This window comes from Bufo gargarizans, chromosome 1, assembly GCF_014858855.1.
Source record: "Bufo gargarizans isolate SCDJY-AF-19 chromosome 1, ASM1485885v1, whole genome shotgun sequence".
In the NCBI taxonomy this organism is placed as follows: Eukaryota; Metazoa; Chordata; class Amphibia; order Anura; family Bufonidae; genus Bufo; species Bufo gargarizans.
The window spans coordinates 249,982,778-250,000,968 of record NC_058080.1 but is presented as its reverse complement, the minus strand read 5'-3'; the positions used below and the strand labels follow the sequence as shown (position 1 = coordinate 250,000,968).

Genomic DNA, 18,191 nt, shown 5'->3' with positions numbered 1-18,191 from the left:
AGCACCTCCCTCTTTCTACTGGTAATGCCTCTCCCTATACACCCAAGCATTCTGCTAGCATTTCCTGCTGCTCTATGACATTGTCTGCCTACCTTTAGTCTGCCTAGTCTTCTGAAATAATGACCCCTAAATCCCTTTTCTTAGATACTGAAGTTAGGACTGTATCACTGATTTTATATTCTGTTCTTGGGTTTTTACGCCCCAGGTGCATTATCTTGCACTTAACATTAATTTTTAGTTGCCAGATTTTTGACCATTCCTCTAGTTTCCCTAAATCCTTTTCCATTTGTTGTATCCCTCCAGGAACATCAACCCTGTTACAAATCTTTGTGTCATCAGCAAAAAGACACACCTTCTGCAATTTCGCTGATAAAGATATTAAACAATATGGCTCCCAGAACAGATCCCTGAGGTACCTCACTGGTAACAAGACCATAGTCTGAATATACTCCATTGACTACAACCCTCTGTTGCCTGTCCCTCAGCCACTGCCTAATCCATTCAACAATATGGGAGTCCAAGCACAAAGACTGCAATTTATTGTGGGACAGTATCAAAAGCCTTACTAAAGTCTAGATGAGCGATGTCTACTGCACCTCCGCCATCTATTATTTTAGTCACCCAATCAAAAAAATAAAAAATTCAAATAAAATCAATAAGATTAGTTTGACATGATCTCCATGAAGTAAACCCATTCCGTTTTTCATCTTTCAATCCATGGGATTTTAGATGTTCCACAATCCTCTCCTTAAGTATGGTTTCCATTAATTTCCCCACTATTGATGTCAGGCTTACTGGCCTATAGTTGCCCGATTCCTCCCTACTACCTTTCTTGTGACTGGGCACAACATTTGCTAATTTCCAATCTTCTGCGACGACTCCTGTTACTAGCGATTGGTTAAATAAATCTGTTATGGTTTTGCTAGTTCACCGCTGAGCTCTTTTAATAGCTTTGGGTGTATGCCATCAGGCCCCTGTGACTTATTTGTATTAATTTTAGACAGTTGACTTAGAACCTCTTCCTCTGTAAAGACACATGCATCAAAATATTCATTAGTCTTCCCTAACTGGAGGTCCTTTTCCTTTTTCCTTTGTAAAAACTGAACAGAAGTCTTTATTGAGGCAGTCAGCTAGTTCTTTATCTTCTTCCATATACCTTTCTTTTGTTTTTAATTTGGCAATTCCTGTTTTTTTTTTTTCATTTATGTATCTGAAGAATGTCTTATCACCTTTTTTCACTGAGTGAGCCAATGTCTCTTCTGCCTGCGCTTTAGAAGCTTTTATAAACTTGCTTGGCCTCTCTCTGCCTAATCTTATAAATTTCCCTGTCATGCTCTTTATAAAAAAAAAAAAAAAAAATTACTAAATGCTATCTTATTGTTTTTAATGATTTTGGCCACTTCTGCTGAGCACAACAGTGGTAGGGACTCTTATACCACTAATCTAATTTTAGAAAAGTCAGTTTTTCTAAAATCTAAAACTTTATGTGTGGTGTGAGTCACTGTACTTCTAGTAAACCACACTGACCAGTGATCACTAGATCCAAAGCTTTCCCCTACAGTAATATCAGATACCAAATTCCCATATGTGAATAATAAATCAAAATGGCCTCCTTCCGGGTTGGCTCCTCAACTACTTGAGAGATAATCCTAGTAGGGAATTTAGAATATCTGTACTCCTGGCAGAACTAGCTATTTTGCTTTTCCAGTTTACATCAGGAAGATTAAAGTCTCCCATAATGATAACTTACCCTTTCAATGTCATTTTAGCCATTTCTTAAACTAGTAGATCAAATTTTTTGACTTGGCCAGGTGGTCTGTATATCACATCTTCACGAGTTACCTTATGATCATCAAGCTGCAACGTTACCCAAACTGACTCTAAATTGATCCTGCTAACTTAGATTAGATTTTATGCCATCTTTCACATACAGGGCCACCCCTCCCCCTTTCTTGTCTTCTGTCTTTCCTAAATAGAGAGAACCCTGGTATTGTTCTATCCCAGTCATTACTCCTATTCAACCATGTCTCAGTAACAGCCACTAAATCTATATTCTCAGATGCCATTATAGACTCAAGTTCATTGATCTTATTCCCTAAACTGTGAGCATTTGTAGACAAGACTGAGCTGGTCATTTCTTAATCTATGTGCTACTGGCATCTTCTGGCATTGTTCCAGGGGGCAGTCGGACTGCTGGATTATCACTCTTTTGCCCCCTTTCCTAGTTTAAATGCTCCTTAGCAAATAATTTGAACTGTTCACTGAGGACATTCGTTCCTTTGAGAGAAAGATGCAAACCATCTTTATTGTACAGTTCTTTTCCATTCCAACGAGAACTAACATGAGACACAAAGCCAAACCCTTGGTTCAGACACCATTCACCAAGCCATACATTGAATTCCTTAATGCACATCTGCCTGTCATGCTGAAGGTTATGCACAGGCAAACCTGCAGAGAATGAAACAGTCGATGCAACCTCCCGGATATCATTACCAAGTGTGTGAAAAGCTTCCTTCACCTTTGAAACCTCATTGCAAGCCAGATCATTTGTCCCAAGATTGACAATATCCACATCCCTTTCCAAAGTAGGCGATTGTCACAGCCTATCTACTCCCTCTCCCTGCACAAGCCACGGGAACATGTCTAGAAAACTTTCCCACAGAAGTAAATGAACATCTCCTGTCCAGTGTGTCTATGATACATGTGGCTGATGTAAAAGCATATGTTTAAATGTTGTTAAATGAGTTGTACAGTGCTACAATACTGATGGCCTCTCCTCAGGATAGGTCAACAATATCAGATCAGCAGGATTCTGACTCCCGACAATCAGTGATATGCAAAGGTAACTATTTGATTTAGAGGAGAGTCATTCACTATGTAGAACTGTAACACGATACTTACATTTTCGCCCACCTTAATTTCATTCACTTGAGTGCTGAGAGATTCCAGTAACTCCGTTTTAACCTTTACTTCATCCAGGGCACATCTTAACTCTTCCTGTGTGTCTATGGACTGCAACAAACAAAAATACACATAAATCACAGACAATAGTGGAACGTACAGAGTCCTGCAGGAAGACGTTTATTGGCATTGCTTACCATTTCTATGTTCTCCTGTAAGTCCAGCTTCAGTTGGTCTCTTTCAGCGGTTATGTTTTTCAGAGTTTCATGTAACACATCTTTGTCTTGAAGCAAGGCCAGCATCTGTTCTTGTAGCTGGAGACCTTTTTCATCATCTTCCTGTAACAGAAATCACAACTAAAAGCTGCATCCATTTACTTAGATGCCTGGTCAACTAAAATGATTGAATGGCATGTCTGTTTTGGTATTGTGCACTCCATGCTCTGTATGCTCAGATTTCCTCATGGCAAATTATTACCAACCTGGTCTTTGGACTAAAAGCATCTAGCAAGTTATGTTGTATGTTACAAACCTGTTGCAATTGTCTATTTAGAGCCTTCTCCAGAACTCTGCTTTCTTGGAGATTTCTACTGCTGTTCATTAGCTCATCCACATCCCCAGATTTCAGCTGCTCTTCAAGTTTTTGCTTGAGCTCATTATTTTCTTCCTCCAACTTAGACAAAGACATCTCTGCAGATTGCATACGTTCCTGCAGAATCTTCATCTCCGAAATCAGGCTTTGATGGACTCTTTCAAGTGCTATTTTCTCATTAGTAAGAGTTTCATACTTTGCTTCATTTTCTTGTAGTTTTTCAGTTATTGTGGATAGCTGCAAGTATAAAATAATTTTAAAAAAAAGGAGTCCGTCAGTAGTTCTCCGGACTCCTCCAAACTGCTGACAGCACTATATAGGCGAGCATGACCAAGACAAAAATCACATTTTAATAAGCCCCTTCCCCAATCACAAATGCCCAGGAGGCAGTCCCTTCTGTTCAGTAGCTTCAGCTCTGCACCACTCGCCAGCCGCTTAGCTTTGAAGGAGATCTCCATCTCCTCATTGGGCACTAGTGTGGTCACTCAGAAGGGAGTGGCAAGGGAACATTGTGAAAAATCCAGGGCAATGAAGGGACCAACTCCTGAACAATTGTGATCATTGTGCCATGAGGATTAAATTTGGATTTCTTGGCCATCATTCGAGTTATGTTCACACTGGTCTTCCATGACCTATATAGTGCTGGCTAGACACTATTTAAAAGGGTATTCCCATCACATACAATTGGGGCATATCAGTAATATATGCCACCATTGTCCGATAGGTGCGGGTCACACCTCTGGGAGAATGGAGCGGGAAGAGCTTTGGCTGGAGTCCACCACAACCAAGTCCGTCCACCACCAAGCGCTGCTCCCATACAATTGAAAGGGAGCCGCCCCCCCCCCCCCCCAGGTGTGGCTCCTGCTCCCATTCATTTCTATGGGGCAGACAGAAATAGACGAGCCAGCGCTAGTCATAGGTGCCTAGTGATATGCCCCCATTGTATGTGATGGCAAAACCCCTTTAAGGAAAAGCGGGCAGACAAATATGAGAATTTCGAAGTTCTGCTAACACCCTTTTAGTGGAGTCAAATATTTCTGTAACCAAAAACGAGATTTTTGTGAACTCACCTATAAAATCTCTTTCTCGCTTTATTCATTGGGGGACACAGGACCGTGGGCATAGCTTGCTGCTGCCACTAGGAGGCGACACTAGGCTAAAAGCTGTTTGCTCCTCCTTTGCAGGCTATACCCCCTCCAGCCTGGAGAGAGCATATCAGTTTGTGCTTCAGCAGTAAGAGAAAACATACCGAAACAAAACATAACTAGGAAAGACCACAGTCCAACAAAAACCGAACCGGACACCAGTCCCAACCGGCAACTCGGACCATTGGCCTCAGTAGAAACAAAAAATAATGGGTGGGTGCTGTGTCCCCCAATGAATAAAGCGAGAAAGAGATTTTACAGGTGAGTTCACAAAAATCTAGTTTTCTCGCTCATATCATTGGGGGACACAGGACCGTGGGACGTCCTAAAGCGGTCCCCGGGGCGGGATAACCACTGGCCCCAACTCCCTCAGGTGAGACACTACACTGCGGCCTGTAAGATCCTGCGGCCAAGAGCAGCATCCGCCGATGCGAAAGAATGCACTTTGTAAAACTTGGTGAAGGTGTGCAACGAAGACCAAGTTGCTGCCTTACACAATTGAGACGCCGAAGCGTGGTGAAGGTGCGCCCAAGAAGCCCCGACCGCCCTGGTAGAGTGAGCCGTGATACCGGGGGGAGGGACCCTGCCCTTGGAGCGGTAGGCCTCGTTAATGGCCAATCTAATCCACCGAGCAATCGCCACCTTGGATGCCGCCAAACCTTTACGAGGACCCTCCGGAATCACGAACAGGGAGTCCGCTCGCCTAAAGGGGACCACCACGGCCAGGTAGATCCGTAAGGCCCGCACCACATCCAAACGGTGAAGCGCCATCTCCCTAGGATGGGAAGGTTTAGGGCAAAGCGATGGCAGGACAATGTCCTCATTGACATGGAACGCCGACACCACCTTCGGCAGAAACGACGGCACCGTCCGGAGCACCACCTTGTCTTGATGGAACACCAAGAAGGGCTCTTTGCACGATAGCGCCGCCAGTTCTGACACCCGACGTATGGAAGTAATGGCAACCAGGAACGCGACCTTCCATGACAGCATGCGGAGGGAGACTTCTCGCAGGGGTTCAAACGGCTCGGACTGAAGTGCCACCAGCACCAAATTCAGGTCCCAGGAATGCAACGGTGGCCGATATGGGACCGCGGTGCGCGCTACACCCTGCATGAAGGTCTTGACCGGGGCCTGTACCGCCAGTGTACGCTGGAAAAATATGGAAAGGGCAGAAACCTGCCCTTTCAACGAACTCAGAGCCAGACCCAGCTCCAAACCCGCCTGAAGAAAGGCCAGTACCGTAGGGAGGGAAAACTTCCTAGAGGGGAGACCCCTGTCCTCACAGAATTTAAGGAAAGACTTCCACGTCCGATAGTAGATTTTCGCGGAGGAGGGCTTCCGAGCCCTAATCATTGTGCGAACGACCGCATCCGAGAAACCCCTTTTCTTCAGCAGGAAGGTTTCAATAGCCACGCCGTCAAACGCAGCGTATGTAAACCCTGGTGGAAGACTGGGCCCTGTGAGAGCAGGTCGGGCCTGAGTCGAAGAGGCCACGGCACGTCCCCCAGGAGAAGAACGAGCTCCGAGTACCAAGCTCGGCCAATCAAGAGCGTTTGAACGCCCTCCATCCTGATTCTGCGAAGGATCCGCGGTAGGAGCGGCAGCGGCGGGAACACGTACAGAAAACTGAAGTTGTCCCACGGTGCCACGAGAGCTTCTAAGTCGTAGGCCATCGGGTCTCTTGCGAGAGATATACAGGAAGCACAGGAGTTTGTGGTTCATCCGAGATGCCATTAGATCCACTTCCGGGCGACCCCACCGGAGACAAAGGTCCTCGAACACCTCCGGGTGGAGAGACCACTCCCCCGAGTCCACCGTCGTTCGGCTGAGGAAATCCGCCGTCCAATTGTCCACGCCCGGGATGAAGATCGCCGAGATCACTGGGACATGGGCTTCCGCCCACTGCAGAATCCTCGTGGCCTCGTCCATCACCGTTCCGCTGCGCGTCCCCCCCTGGTGATTGATGTAGGCAACCGCTGTGGCGTTGTCCGACTGTATCCTGACCGGACGGCCCCGCAAATCGTTGGTCCAATGGCAGAGGGAGAGGTAGATGGCCCGGAGCTCCAGGATATTGATGGGTAGTTTGGACTCCAACAGAGACCAGACTCCTTGGGCTGTCCGGGTACCGAAGACCCCTCCCCAACCGCGGAGGCTGGCGTCGGTCGTAATAAAACAGTCCATGACACCGGCAGGAACGACTTCCCCGAAGACAGGTGGTCCGGAACCATCCACCAGGAGAGAGCCTCGCGAACGGGCTGAGACAGCGGGATCCTGAGGTCCAGTGAATCCCGGGACTTGTCCCAGGAGGACAGGATGAGCCGCTGAAACTCCCTGGTGTGGAACTGGGCGAACGGTACCGCCTCAAATGAGGCCACCACCAGACCCAGAACTCGCATGCAGTTGCGAATCGATACCTTGCGACGCCGGGTGAGCAGGTCCACTGCATTCTGAATGCCCGATCTCTTGTCCAGAGGCAGACGCACCACGGCAGCCTCGGAATCCAGAGTCATTCCCAGGAACCTGATCCGAGTGGTAGGAGACAGGCATGATTTCCTGTCGGTTGAGAATCCACCCGAAAGCGAGTGAGCGTGCTCATCGTGATCCGAAGACTCTCTGCGCATTGTGACGCTGTCGGGGCCTTGACCAAGATGTCGGCCAGGTATGGGAGAAGGGTAATGCCTCTGGACCGCAGAATCCCCAGGAGGGGGGCCAGAACCTTCGTGAATACCCGAGGGGCCGTCGCCAGACCGAACGGCAGAGCGACGAATTGGAAGTGATCCGACTGGATGGCAAATCGGAGGAAACGTTGGTGGGTTGCGGCGATGGGGACGTGGAGATACGCATCCTGCACGTCCAAGGACGCCATGTGCTCCCCTTGCACCAGGGAAGCCACCACGGAACGGAGAGATTCCATCCTGAACCTCTGAACCCGCAGATAACGGTTCAAGAGTTTGAGGTCCAGCACCGGCCTCACATCGCCCTCCTTTTTGGGAACCACAAACAGGTTGGAATAAAAACCTGTAAACCGCTCCTCCGGGGGAACAGGAGAAATCACCCCCCGCACGAGCAGTGACTGGACGGCGTGCAAAAAAGCTGCGGCCCGGGCGGGATCCCTGGAAGGCTGTGAAAGGAAGAAACGGTTGGGAGGAAGGGACCTGAACTCTATTTTGTATCCCGAGGAGACTACCTCGAGTGCCCATGCGTCCGGAATGTGGGCGTGCCAAATCTCCTGGAACCGGAGAAGACGCCCCCCCACCTGAGAGGGCGAGGACAAACCTTCATGCTGAAGGCTGCTTACTTGGGGCTGTGCGAGGCTGCTGAGCACGCGGACGCCAGGCTTGCTGGGGTTTAAAGGACGGGCCCTTCCGCCGATCCTGACTGGTCGGTCCCGCTGCCGAGGTGGGCGCGGGACGGGTGCCCAAAAAACGGCGAAAGGACTGGAAGCGCGAAGACGTAGACCTGGACTGAAAGGGCCGCTTTGCTCTTGGCTGGGGCAGATGGGTGCTTTTCCCACCCGTAGCTTCTGAAATAATCAAATCCAGTTTTGGTCCAAACAGCCGCGTCCCAGAAAACGGAAGTCTCAACAGGGAGCGTTTTGAGGAAGAATCAGCCTTCCAGGCCTTGAGCCACAACTCCCGGCGGACCGAAGTGGCGAGGGCCGAAGAGCGGGCGACCATTGACCCCGCATCCAGTGCCGCTTCACAGAGATACTTCCCTGCTTGAGAAATTTGAAGCGCCGACAATTCGAGTTCAGCGGGCGGTAAGCTGGACACAATATCCTGGCTCAACCGGAGAGACCACTCCGAAACCGCCTTGGCCACCCAGGCAGAGGCAAAAATCGGACGTAATGCCGATCCGCATGCCGTAAAAATCGATTTGGAGAGCGACTATGCGACGGTCCACTGGATCCTGAAGAGAAGAGCCATCCGCCCCTGGGATGGTCGTAGATTTTGCCAGACGGGCCACAGGCGGGTCCACCTTCGGTGGGGAAGACCATTGTGCCACGGACTCGCGTGGAAAGGGGTAGAGTAAGTCTAGGCGTTTTGGAATGACAAAACGCAAACCTGACTGATCCCAAGCCTTGGTGACCACGATAGAAAAATCCTCGTGTAACGGAAACGCCTTGGGAGTCTGCTTCGCCCGCAGAAACGACACCCCTTGTTGGCTAGTGGAGGGAAGGTCCTCCTGAACCCGGAAGGTGTCCCTTATCGCCGAAATCAGGCTATTCACCATGGATGCAATCTGAGAAGAATGCTCCAGGTCTACCTCTGTATCCGAATCCCCGAGCTCACCCTCAGACAGTGTGTCACCAAACAGAGGGGAGGCCTGTGACTGGGAACCAGGAGCGGGTGGGGATGCTGAGGCGTCAGAGGAGGAACGGGTGCCTGCCCTGGGGCGCTTGCTGGGAAGTCTGCCTCTGGTCTGTGTGCAATGCGGTTGTGCGGATTGCACCAGTGGTGATTTCTCCACTAACCGACCTAGCAATGAAAGGATGGACTGGGAGATTTTATAGAGGTCCTCCACTGCCCGTGACAGGGACCTCGCCCAGTCTGGTTCCCCCTGGACAGGACGATCCGGGGCTTCTGCGATTTGCTGCACCTTAGGGAAATTGCTCTGTGCCGGCTTCTGACAAGTAGAGCACAGTGATAGTGACTGACCTCTCGGGAATTTAGCCGAACAGATAGAGCAGGCATAGTAAGTGGTCCTACATGGAGCCCGAGGGGGGTCAGTGGCCGGGTCAGACACGGTCAGTCTCCTGCTGAAAAGGGTATTATCGCCTACCAGAGGAGTGAGGCCCCAGGTCCTGTGTCCTACCACGCCGAAGTGCTGCCGCGAGTGCCGCCACGCCAGGAACAGGAAACATTCACCGGGCGGGAGAATAAGCCACTCCCCCATAAGCCCGGGAACTAGATAATTGACTTAGCAGAGGACTGCGAGCTGGCCCGCCCCCGCGTGACCGCAGATGCTGCGGTCAGCGTGGTTAAGCCCGCCCCCAGTGGTAACGGTACCGCCGCGGGGAATGGTGTCTGTCATCCATAACGACCCCGTCCGTGTCCGCCGCTGACTGTCCCCCGCTCCAGTGTGGTGGGGGCGCGGCGCGAGGTACGCGGTAAGGGGGAGGAGATAGGGAGGCCGGGGAAGGCGGCCGGTAGTCGAGACGCGGCGCTTCCTCAGCATAGCAGCAGTCAGTGGCGCGGCGGTCATCGGCGCATGAAACCGCTCCTCTCCTGCTAATGCCCTAGCTTCTGCAGGGCGGGAGCAGTTTGCTAGAGGAGAGCCCTGGGGGAGGTGGACGCCGAGGATGAAGATCACTTACCTGTCTTCATCTGTGGTCTTCACCCTCAGACGTATCACCAGCAGGGCCACCCCATGACCGCTGGCACCAGGCGACAGGGGTCCGGGCAAAGGAGGGCTGGAAGTAGGGTGGCCCTGTAGCTGGGGGAAGCAGGGGAGCGAGGCTGCCCTGGTCCGCATTATCTTCTTGGGGGGGGGGGGGGGGGCAAGGCGGTGAAAAGGTGCGCCAGGGAGGTCTGCCTCCTACGACACTAAGCTAAAAACTGATATGCTCTCTCCAGGCTGGAGGGGGTATAGCCTGCAGGGGAGGAGCAAACAGCTTTCAGCCTAGTGTCGCCTCCTAGTGGCAGCAGCAAGCTATACCCACGGTCCTGTGTCCCCCAATGATATGAGCGAGAAAGAATTTTATGTAAAATGTTTATCCTGCAGATAATGATCAGATAGCTAGGAGGCATGGGGGATGGGGAAGTGGTGGACATGAGGTGTAATTAAACAAACTTTTATTTTGGGATGATAAGCATAGAGGAAAATACAGCAATTTTGGCTTTCTTCTAGAGGAGTAGTTATTAAAGTCTGTAGGGGCTGGAGCACAAGTGAAGACACAGGGCCTGAACACAAAGTCTGTTGGTAAGTTACTATGGGATGGTAGAGCAAAGTGGATGGATGCCACAGTTACACTGGCAAAAAATAAATAAATAAAATTATCTGCCATCAATCTCCAGCCTATCAGTTCACATTTCAATGTATGTTAAATGGGCAAAAATGGCCCAACCGCGCTCATCATAATAAAGGCAACCTGTCAGGAGCTTCATGTTATCTGAACCACAGGCAGCATGAAAGACCTGCAGGCTCCCTGGTCACTCAAACTCTGGACCATAGCAGAGAAACATGGTGGCTTCTATCCATTCTTATACCTAGCTGAACCTGGTGGTTAGAAGCCAGTAGGGAGCTGCCCTGCGCGACTTCTCATCCACAGCACTTTTTATTTTATTTTTTATTGTTGTCTAGCGCCAGGCTCCCTTGGTTACATATTATGTTATGCTACCTGTCATTCAGGTAGAATGGAGCTCCTGGCAGGTTCCATTCACTAACCAAAGGAAGCATATCAGGAAGTTGCTTTATAGGCAGTTTCCTAACATTTAACTGCAATGCCACCTCCGAGAGTGATTTAATTAGTCGGCGTCCAGGCACTGGCAGTATAATGACCATTTCAAACGAGTGAGTCGATCGCAGGAATCACGCTCCATGTGCGAGCGTGATCCTCCATTCTGGACTTGCAGGAGAGCATGGCATGATCATGATTTATAATGCCATGTGCCTCTGCTTGACCTTTTTGCCACAGTATTCTACTGACAGCTTTACGCGAGTATGAAGTATAAAGTAATCAAACAAGCTTTGATTTTGGGAGAATTATAAGCATACAAAAAAACACAGCAATTTTGGCTTTTTTTTTTTTTACTTGTTTTCCCACTACTACTTAGGCTATGTTCACATCTGTGGCAGATAACTTTAGTAGTCTGTTCAAGCAGAGACCGACTACTGGAGTTACCGTATCTGGCCGGACACTGCTGGATCCCCATTGACTATACCACTTTAATGCTGAGGTATTAGTCACCATTCATGCTAGAATCCAGCCAGATCCAATTACAGTCAGTGGGGATCTGGTGGTGCCAGATCGGTAACGCAGTCGTGTGGTACTCTGCTGGAGTTAAATGTTGCAGATGTGAACCTACCCTTATAGCCTATCCACAAGATGGGTGATAGGTATCTGATCACTGTGGGTTCCATGCTGAGACCCTCTGATCAGAAGAATGGAGGTATGTTTCACTCAGCAATCTGCATAGGTATGAAAAGAGCAGGAGTCACATGTACATAGCCTCCCAATTCTCATGGGGCATTTTGGGACCTCCATTTTCATAACCGCTAGAGGGTCCTTGCTAGGGGATAAGTATTCTAACAGGGAAACCTCTTCAAGAGACCAAGAAAAGTTATGTTCCCAAGGGGAAAGAAAAAAAAGATGCAAGGAAGGACTGATATGTGGTCTTTACTGTATTTTTTTCTCATTCATACAGGCTCTGGGATACTGTGGAGATGTGGACATTCAGTGCTTATTACTATGCACATGACACATCCTTCAAAGAAATGGATATAGATGTGGAATGGGATCCTGTTTTTTTTTAATGAACAGGATGGATGGTTATTGGCAAACCATTTTAGAACTAACTGTTCATTTGCAGGTAGTGTGAAGAAACGTTCACTACTAATGTCACAGAAACAGCTGAAGTCTGGGTCCTTTAACTAACCTTCTCCTCTAGAACGTTTCCTTGGCCTTCTGCTTGGGACGAGACATCTCCAGCAGTGTCAGCAAGTTGTTTTTGTAGGTCAGTAACTAGTTGCTTCTGCTGTTTAAGTTCCTCCAGTGTTATCCTTAGTTCATCCTGAGTTTCAATGGACTGTTCAGTGTACAAAAAAAGATTTTAGCACAGATATTATGGGCAACGCTAAACAATTGTTTTTCTTACGTAAACAAATTTAAGTACTGTAAATTGACTTTAAAAACTACACAGCGGTTTCCTGACAACTAAGTGTTACATGTCCATTTCATAGAGGGTCAACAGAATGAAAAGACAACAGTGCAGTATAGTTAATGGTCAGCCACAAAGCTTCCAAAAAAAGCCCAGTGAAGGCCTCCTAGGCAATTATTGTAAGGAACTTCTGCAATGTAAAACACACTCAAACTCACCTACTTCTTGCTTATTCTTTCCAGCTCTCATCACTGGTCTTCCAATCTCAGTCTTCTGGGCAGATAGGGTCACTGCTGCCAATGACTTGACTCAGGGGTGACTTGTCCCTAAACAGGACACCATTACTGGTTCAACTGCTGCTTGGAGACATCACCGCTGAGGCCAGTCATTGTCTATAGTGGTAACTTTATCCATCCAAAAGTTTACAGACAGGGACTAGAAGACCAGTGAAAAGAGTGAGAAAGGAATGGCAGGGGACAGGAGAGTGTTTTGTCCCCTATAGACAAATCATTTTAGGGTGTTCTGTCAGTTATTTAAAAGGTTTATCCAGTTAGGCCTACCATTAGGATATTACATTGGTGGGGTCCTGCAACCCTGTGGATCAGCTGTTTGAAGGAGATGCGTCCCCTTCATCACAACGTGAATGGAGCAGAACTGCAATAACAGGAGCAGCTGCTACTAAAAGTACGGAGCAGTGTAAACAATGGATGGGATGCAGTGCTGCAATATTCAGACCCCCAGTCTAATGTTCATGGCCTATCCTAAGAAAAGGCCATCAACTTTAAAGAAACAGAAAACCCACCTTTAAAAGGTTAGGGTACACTTCAAGATGCAGCCTACTGGTTGATCTCCAATACTTTAGAGATATCTAGATTGGTTAGAAGTCCTGGCGGCATGAATGCAACGTGAATGTGAATAACCTAAGGAGCAGAGACAGCCAGCAGGACGCTGCTCCCCACCACTGGAGTAATTATATAAGCTCATTTATAAAAAGGACTTTATGTGTAAAGGTGGATAAATAGTAAATCTTTACCAGTTCAATGTTTTCATTTAAATCCAGTCTTAAGCTGTTCTTTTCTGCTTCAAGGTCTTCCACCTTAACAAGAAGCTCATCTCGAAGCTGGACAGTCAGTTTTAGAGCTTCTTGGAGCTCTTCCAGTTTACTAGAAGCTTCAGCATTCTCTGGCTGCATTACATTCAAGGAAGAGACGCGCAACTGCTCCTGAAGGTGCTCCTTTTCAGAGAACAATGCTCTATATTTCTCCTCCAATTCTTGGTTTTCTTTGCACAACTCAGACTGCTTTTCCATTTGCTGCTTAAGAGTGGTAACTTCACAAGACAGCTACGTGAAAAATAAAGCCATATTTCATTAAAAATGAGGAGTAAAATTATTAGCAGGAATCCAATTAAAAACCTACTGACCTCTCTAACCCGTGATCATTCAAAATGTGTATATGTCGATTATCTGGTGTAAAAGTTTTAGTCCATGTTTAATTACAACTTAGAGTTGTCCAAGAATACCGAGACAGATCACTGGTGGCCATCATGCAAGTGCTGTAGTCTCTTCAATGTTTACTTTGGTCCATACACCAGAACTTCATATACCTAATGGTTCCTATTCGGTGTACTGCACCATTGTCCCCTTTATTAGAACAGTGTACATAGTGTTCTTGTGTACGGACTGCAAAAACACTCAGAAGGCTGCGGCGGTCATGGCCCCGTCAAAAAACAGATAGGTGAGGGTGCCGAGAGAGTTCTACCTCAGTAATTTGACATTAATGACATATCCTAAAGCTAGGATATCAACATACAGGGCTCCAGATGGCGACCAAAATGGTTGCCAATGCGACTTGGAATTGCAAAATGGTGACAAGACTTTGTAGTCTTGTCGCCATTTGCGCCTAAACCCTCCGCTCGCTGCTCTGCCTCTAAGAAAAAAAGGCTCTCATCCAGCAGAGACACGCTGCAGCCCTCCGCTCGCTCACACTACTCGGCATCGAGGGTGGGACCCCAGCGTATTACTGTACTGTGGCGGCAGCAGGAAGCGCACGGCGTCATAGCAACCAATGACGCCGTGCGCTCCTGCATTCAGCAGGACTCCGGGCCGGGATCTCGCGGACGTGTGAATTCAGAAGCAGACTGCTGGAAGCGGAAGCACAAGATGCGGGAACCCAAGCCATGCCCACCCTCACTCCTACTTAGCAAATCCCGTCAAGTTTCCAGCAGACCTTGGACTCCAGTTTTCCCTCACAATGAACTGATGTGACTAACAAGTCTCAAACTTTGCCGCTTATCCCCTTGCTGCCTGGTTCCTTGGTTTCCAACACCTCAAGTGCCTTTGAATCCAGCCCCATCCCCAAAAGGCCCCCCTTTTTAGGGACCAGTCCATACTGACCTTCCTCCAGACACACCTTCTGATCCCCTAAGAACAGACAAATTAACCCAATCAATTGACCCTTCTGCCTCAGAAACAGAACCAGAGGCATCTCCACTGAAAAGTGCAGACTCCTAACATTCCCTCAGATCCCTCATGGAGTTTCTCCAAACATTCTCCCCTGGATGGGCCCCCCTCACCCATCCAGCAAAGTAAATCACCCTGAATCAATGGATCTTTCTAAGGGCAAAGAACAGGGCTACGGGTTCAATGGTCGCTTTCGGGCTGAGAGACCTTTATAGTCGTAGGTCACGTGGTGATAGTGTCTGGAGCTGGATAACCTCTTACTGGAGATATAATGGGGAAGATACCTCACAGAATGATGGAGAGGAAGCTGGACAAGGCCAAGAAAATCGCACAACCAGTGCTGGGAATCCCTCCAATTACAAACCATTGGCATGAGAAAGGAGAACAGCCAAGGGAGCAGGAGGTGGATGTAGGTAGTGAATAAAATAAGCATCGTTTAATGGCTTCCCTAATCTCATACACTTCAAGGAGCCTGAAACATGAGTATGTATTCTGCATATGTTCTTGTCCATATTCCCCAGTTTCTACAGTGCTGATTGCACATGATCAGTACTCAGGACCATCATTACTGCATAAATAAAATCTGGTTAATTAGTAATTAAAGGGATTTTCAAGAACTTTAATGCAAAAGAAATTAAGTGCAGGAAATATAAAAAAAATAAACTCACTCACCGGTTAATTCCTGGCCACTCCAGCACTGATGCTGTTGTCCCCAGCAGTTTTTTCTTTCCTGAAGTGATGACATGGAATATGTCCATGTGACCATTGCAGACAATTACTGGCCTCATTGGTGATGCCAGCATGTGACCATAGACTCACATCATGTGAATGTACAGCACCAGAAAATAAGGAAGGATCAGTGCAGGAGTGATGTGGGATTCAACTAGTGAGAGTTTAAAAAATAAAATAAAAATTATCTAATCTATTGCTGTCCCTTTAAGTACTGAGTACAACATGTTTAAAGGGATTGTCCAGTGCAGTGCAACATTTTTAATAAAGTGTTTGGAGTGGTTTTATATTAAAGAATCAAAACCCACCATCCCTCAATCCCTGATGTTCCCGTTCCAACTGGGTTTCCACTGGTCTCTACTTAATGGTCCAGTCTCCACAAGCAGAAAAATGCCAGGAGAAGCCTGCTCAGCCAATCACTAGCCATGGCGCTATACTTTTCTCGACCAGTGATTGACTGAGCTGGCATTTCCTGTGTGCCGAGACCAGTGGGGACCCATTAAGCATTGAAATGGGAGGGGCAGGGGATCAGTGGTGGCGAGTATTGATTCTTTTTAAACCACCCTGAGCACTGTACTAAAAATTTTACCTCCCTTGTCAACTCCTTTAATATTTTTCCAAATCAGCACTAAATGACATATGTACAGTTGCTGTCTGATTTCTAGTGTGTTCCTGGTTTAAGCTGTCCATGCACTAATGATGGACAGCCTTGACACCTTTTTTTTTTTTTTTCTGCCACCTATAACAGGAGTTAGAGTGCTGTGTTAGATTATTTTTATTCACTGCAGGTGCTGATGGCCTAGTAAAAAAGTAAATTAAAAGCTCATGGTACGGTACTGTTCACAGACCTGCCTCATTGGGAATGTGCCAGCTGACTTAATCAACATGCACTGCTTAAAGGGCTTATTGTGTCCTCTCAGACTTAGGCCTCTTGCACACAACAGTATGTATTTTGCGGTCTGCAAAAAATGGTTCTGCATAAAATACGGATGACGTCCGTGTGCATTCTGTATTTTGCGGAACGTAACAGCTGGCCTCTAATAGAACTGTCCTATCCTTGTCCGTAATGCGGACAATAATAGGACACGTTCTATTTTTTTGCGGAACAGAAGTACGGACATACAGAAACAGAATGCACACGGAGTAACTTCCGCTTATTTTGCGGACCCATTGAAATGAATGGTTCTGTATACGGCCCGCAAAAAAAAACTGAATGGACATGGAAAGAATATACACGTTCGTGTGCATGAGGCCTTAGCATCCCAGCTATATTATATATATTTTAAATTTGGCGACAAACAATTTCATTTGGCTCCTAAATTTTTCAGGTTAGGAGCCAATGGCTCCTTCATATTTTTTTTAGTCTGGAGCCCTGACAGTTATCGCAAACTAACCTTTTTAAATCTATTAAAACTTACATTATTCACTGCACCTTGGAGATCATCATTCTCTATACAAGAAGATTTAAGCAATTCTTCCAATTCTTTAACACGAGTCTCCAGTTCCTGTAAAGAGCACCAAGAAGAAGTTAAAACATGTATTGCATCAAGTATTTCTGCCAAATGCTCTCAAAGAATATTACCTGTTTAGCCTGAAGCAGCTTATCTTTCTCCTCCAGAGCGGCTGAGAGCTATAAATGGTGGAATAAATGGGAAAATATTACAAACTCAAGGTGGAAAATACACAAATGGGGCAGGCATACCAAGACTGGTGTTTCATATGCTACTGTAGTCTTAGTCTAAAGTCTGCAGGTACAAAAAGGTGCCAAATTTGTTAAGTGGCACAGGCCTCTTAAAAAAAACTTGGCACATCTTCCAGCAGTTTGTTTGCAGAAATTCTAATATATATCCTCTACAAGCTGGTGTAGATTTGAACTATAATTTGCACCAGTTTCTCATATAAATGATAATTTGTTGCTTTGCGGCTGGAACCACCCCTCTCATTAAATCTATGTAAGTGTCCTAGAACATTTGGCTTAAAAAAATACTTCACTTTATAAAAATTGCCATGTTAGTTTTAATTGGTGGGGGTCCAAATGCCAAATGGATATTTGTACTTAACTAAAAATACTTTCCCAATGGTGTGGGGGGAGTAGGAAAAGGAGCAGCCAGCAAATAGCCACCTGCAGAACCCTGCAAGAGACGCGAATGCAAAGGTCTGCTCCCTATAACATTTTGCAAAAACACGGAGTGGACAATGTAACTACCTTATGAACTTGTAGAGCCGAGCCCCTGTGATGAACCACCCAAGAAGCCCCTACAGCCCGGGTAGACCAGCTGTGATAAATAGGAGGCCTTCTGCCTTTGGCAGCCAATCCAGGATGAAATATATTTGGGTTTGTTAGAATCCCCCATTTTTTTTATTTATTTTTTATTCAAGATGAATTCCAAATCAATAGAATTGATTTGCTCATCTCTAGTATCTATATTTATACATCTCTCCTTGTGCTTCATAGGCCAACACCGAGGGTAGGTCACTTTGGGAAGTCTTGGATATCCCCTTCAAAGGGTTTCTTTCACCTGAAAAGTTGATATTAAGCTG

The 18,191-nt window shown here is 47.1% G+C and overlaps 1 protein-coding gene across 3 annotated transcripts in view; it reads right to left on the bottom strand.

Annotated features, from left to right (window-relative positions):
• Positions 1-18,191, bottom strand: part of LOC122944233 (centromere-associated protein E-like) — a 152,396-nt gene that overhangs the window by 74,182 nt on the left and 60,023 nt on the right. For 2 of the 3 annotated variants that reach the window (XM_044302462.1, XM_044302479.1), the window contains 7 exons: positions 17,233-17,280; positions 17,069-17,155; positions 13,494-13,802; positions 12,239-12,388; positions 3,433-3,729; positions 3,099-3,239; positions 2,902-3,012 (listed from right to left, as the gene is read on the bottom strand). In XM_044302462.1, coding sequence (XP_044158397.1) covers positions 2,902-3,012; positions 3,099-3,239; positions 3,433-3,729; positions 12,239-12,388; positions 13,494-13,802; positions 17,069-17,155; positions 17,233-17,280 — 1,143 coding nt within the window. The remainder of the gene's footprint in view (positions 1-2,901; positions 3,013-3,098; positions 3,240-3,432; positions 3,730-12,238; positions 12,389-13,493; positions 13,803-17,068; positions 17,156-17,232; positions 17,281-18,191) is intronic. The other variant, XM_044302471.1, reaches the window with a different exon arrangement.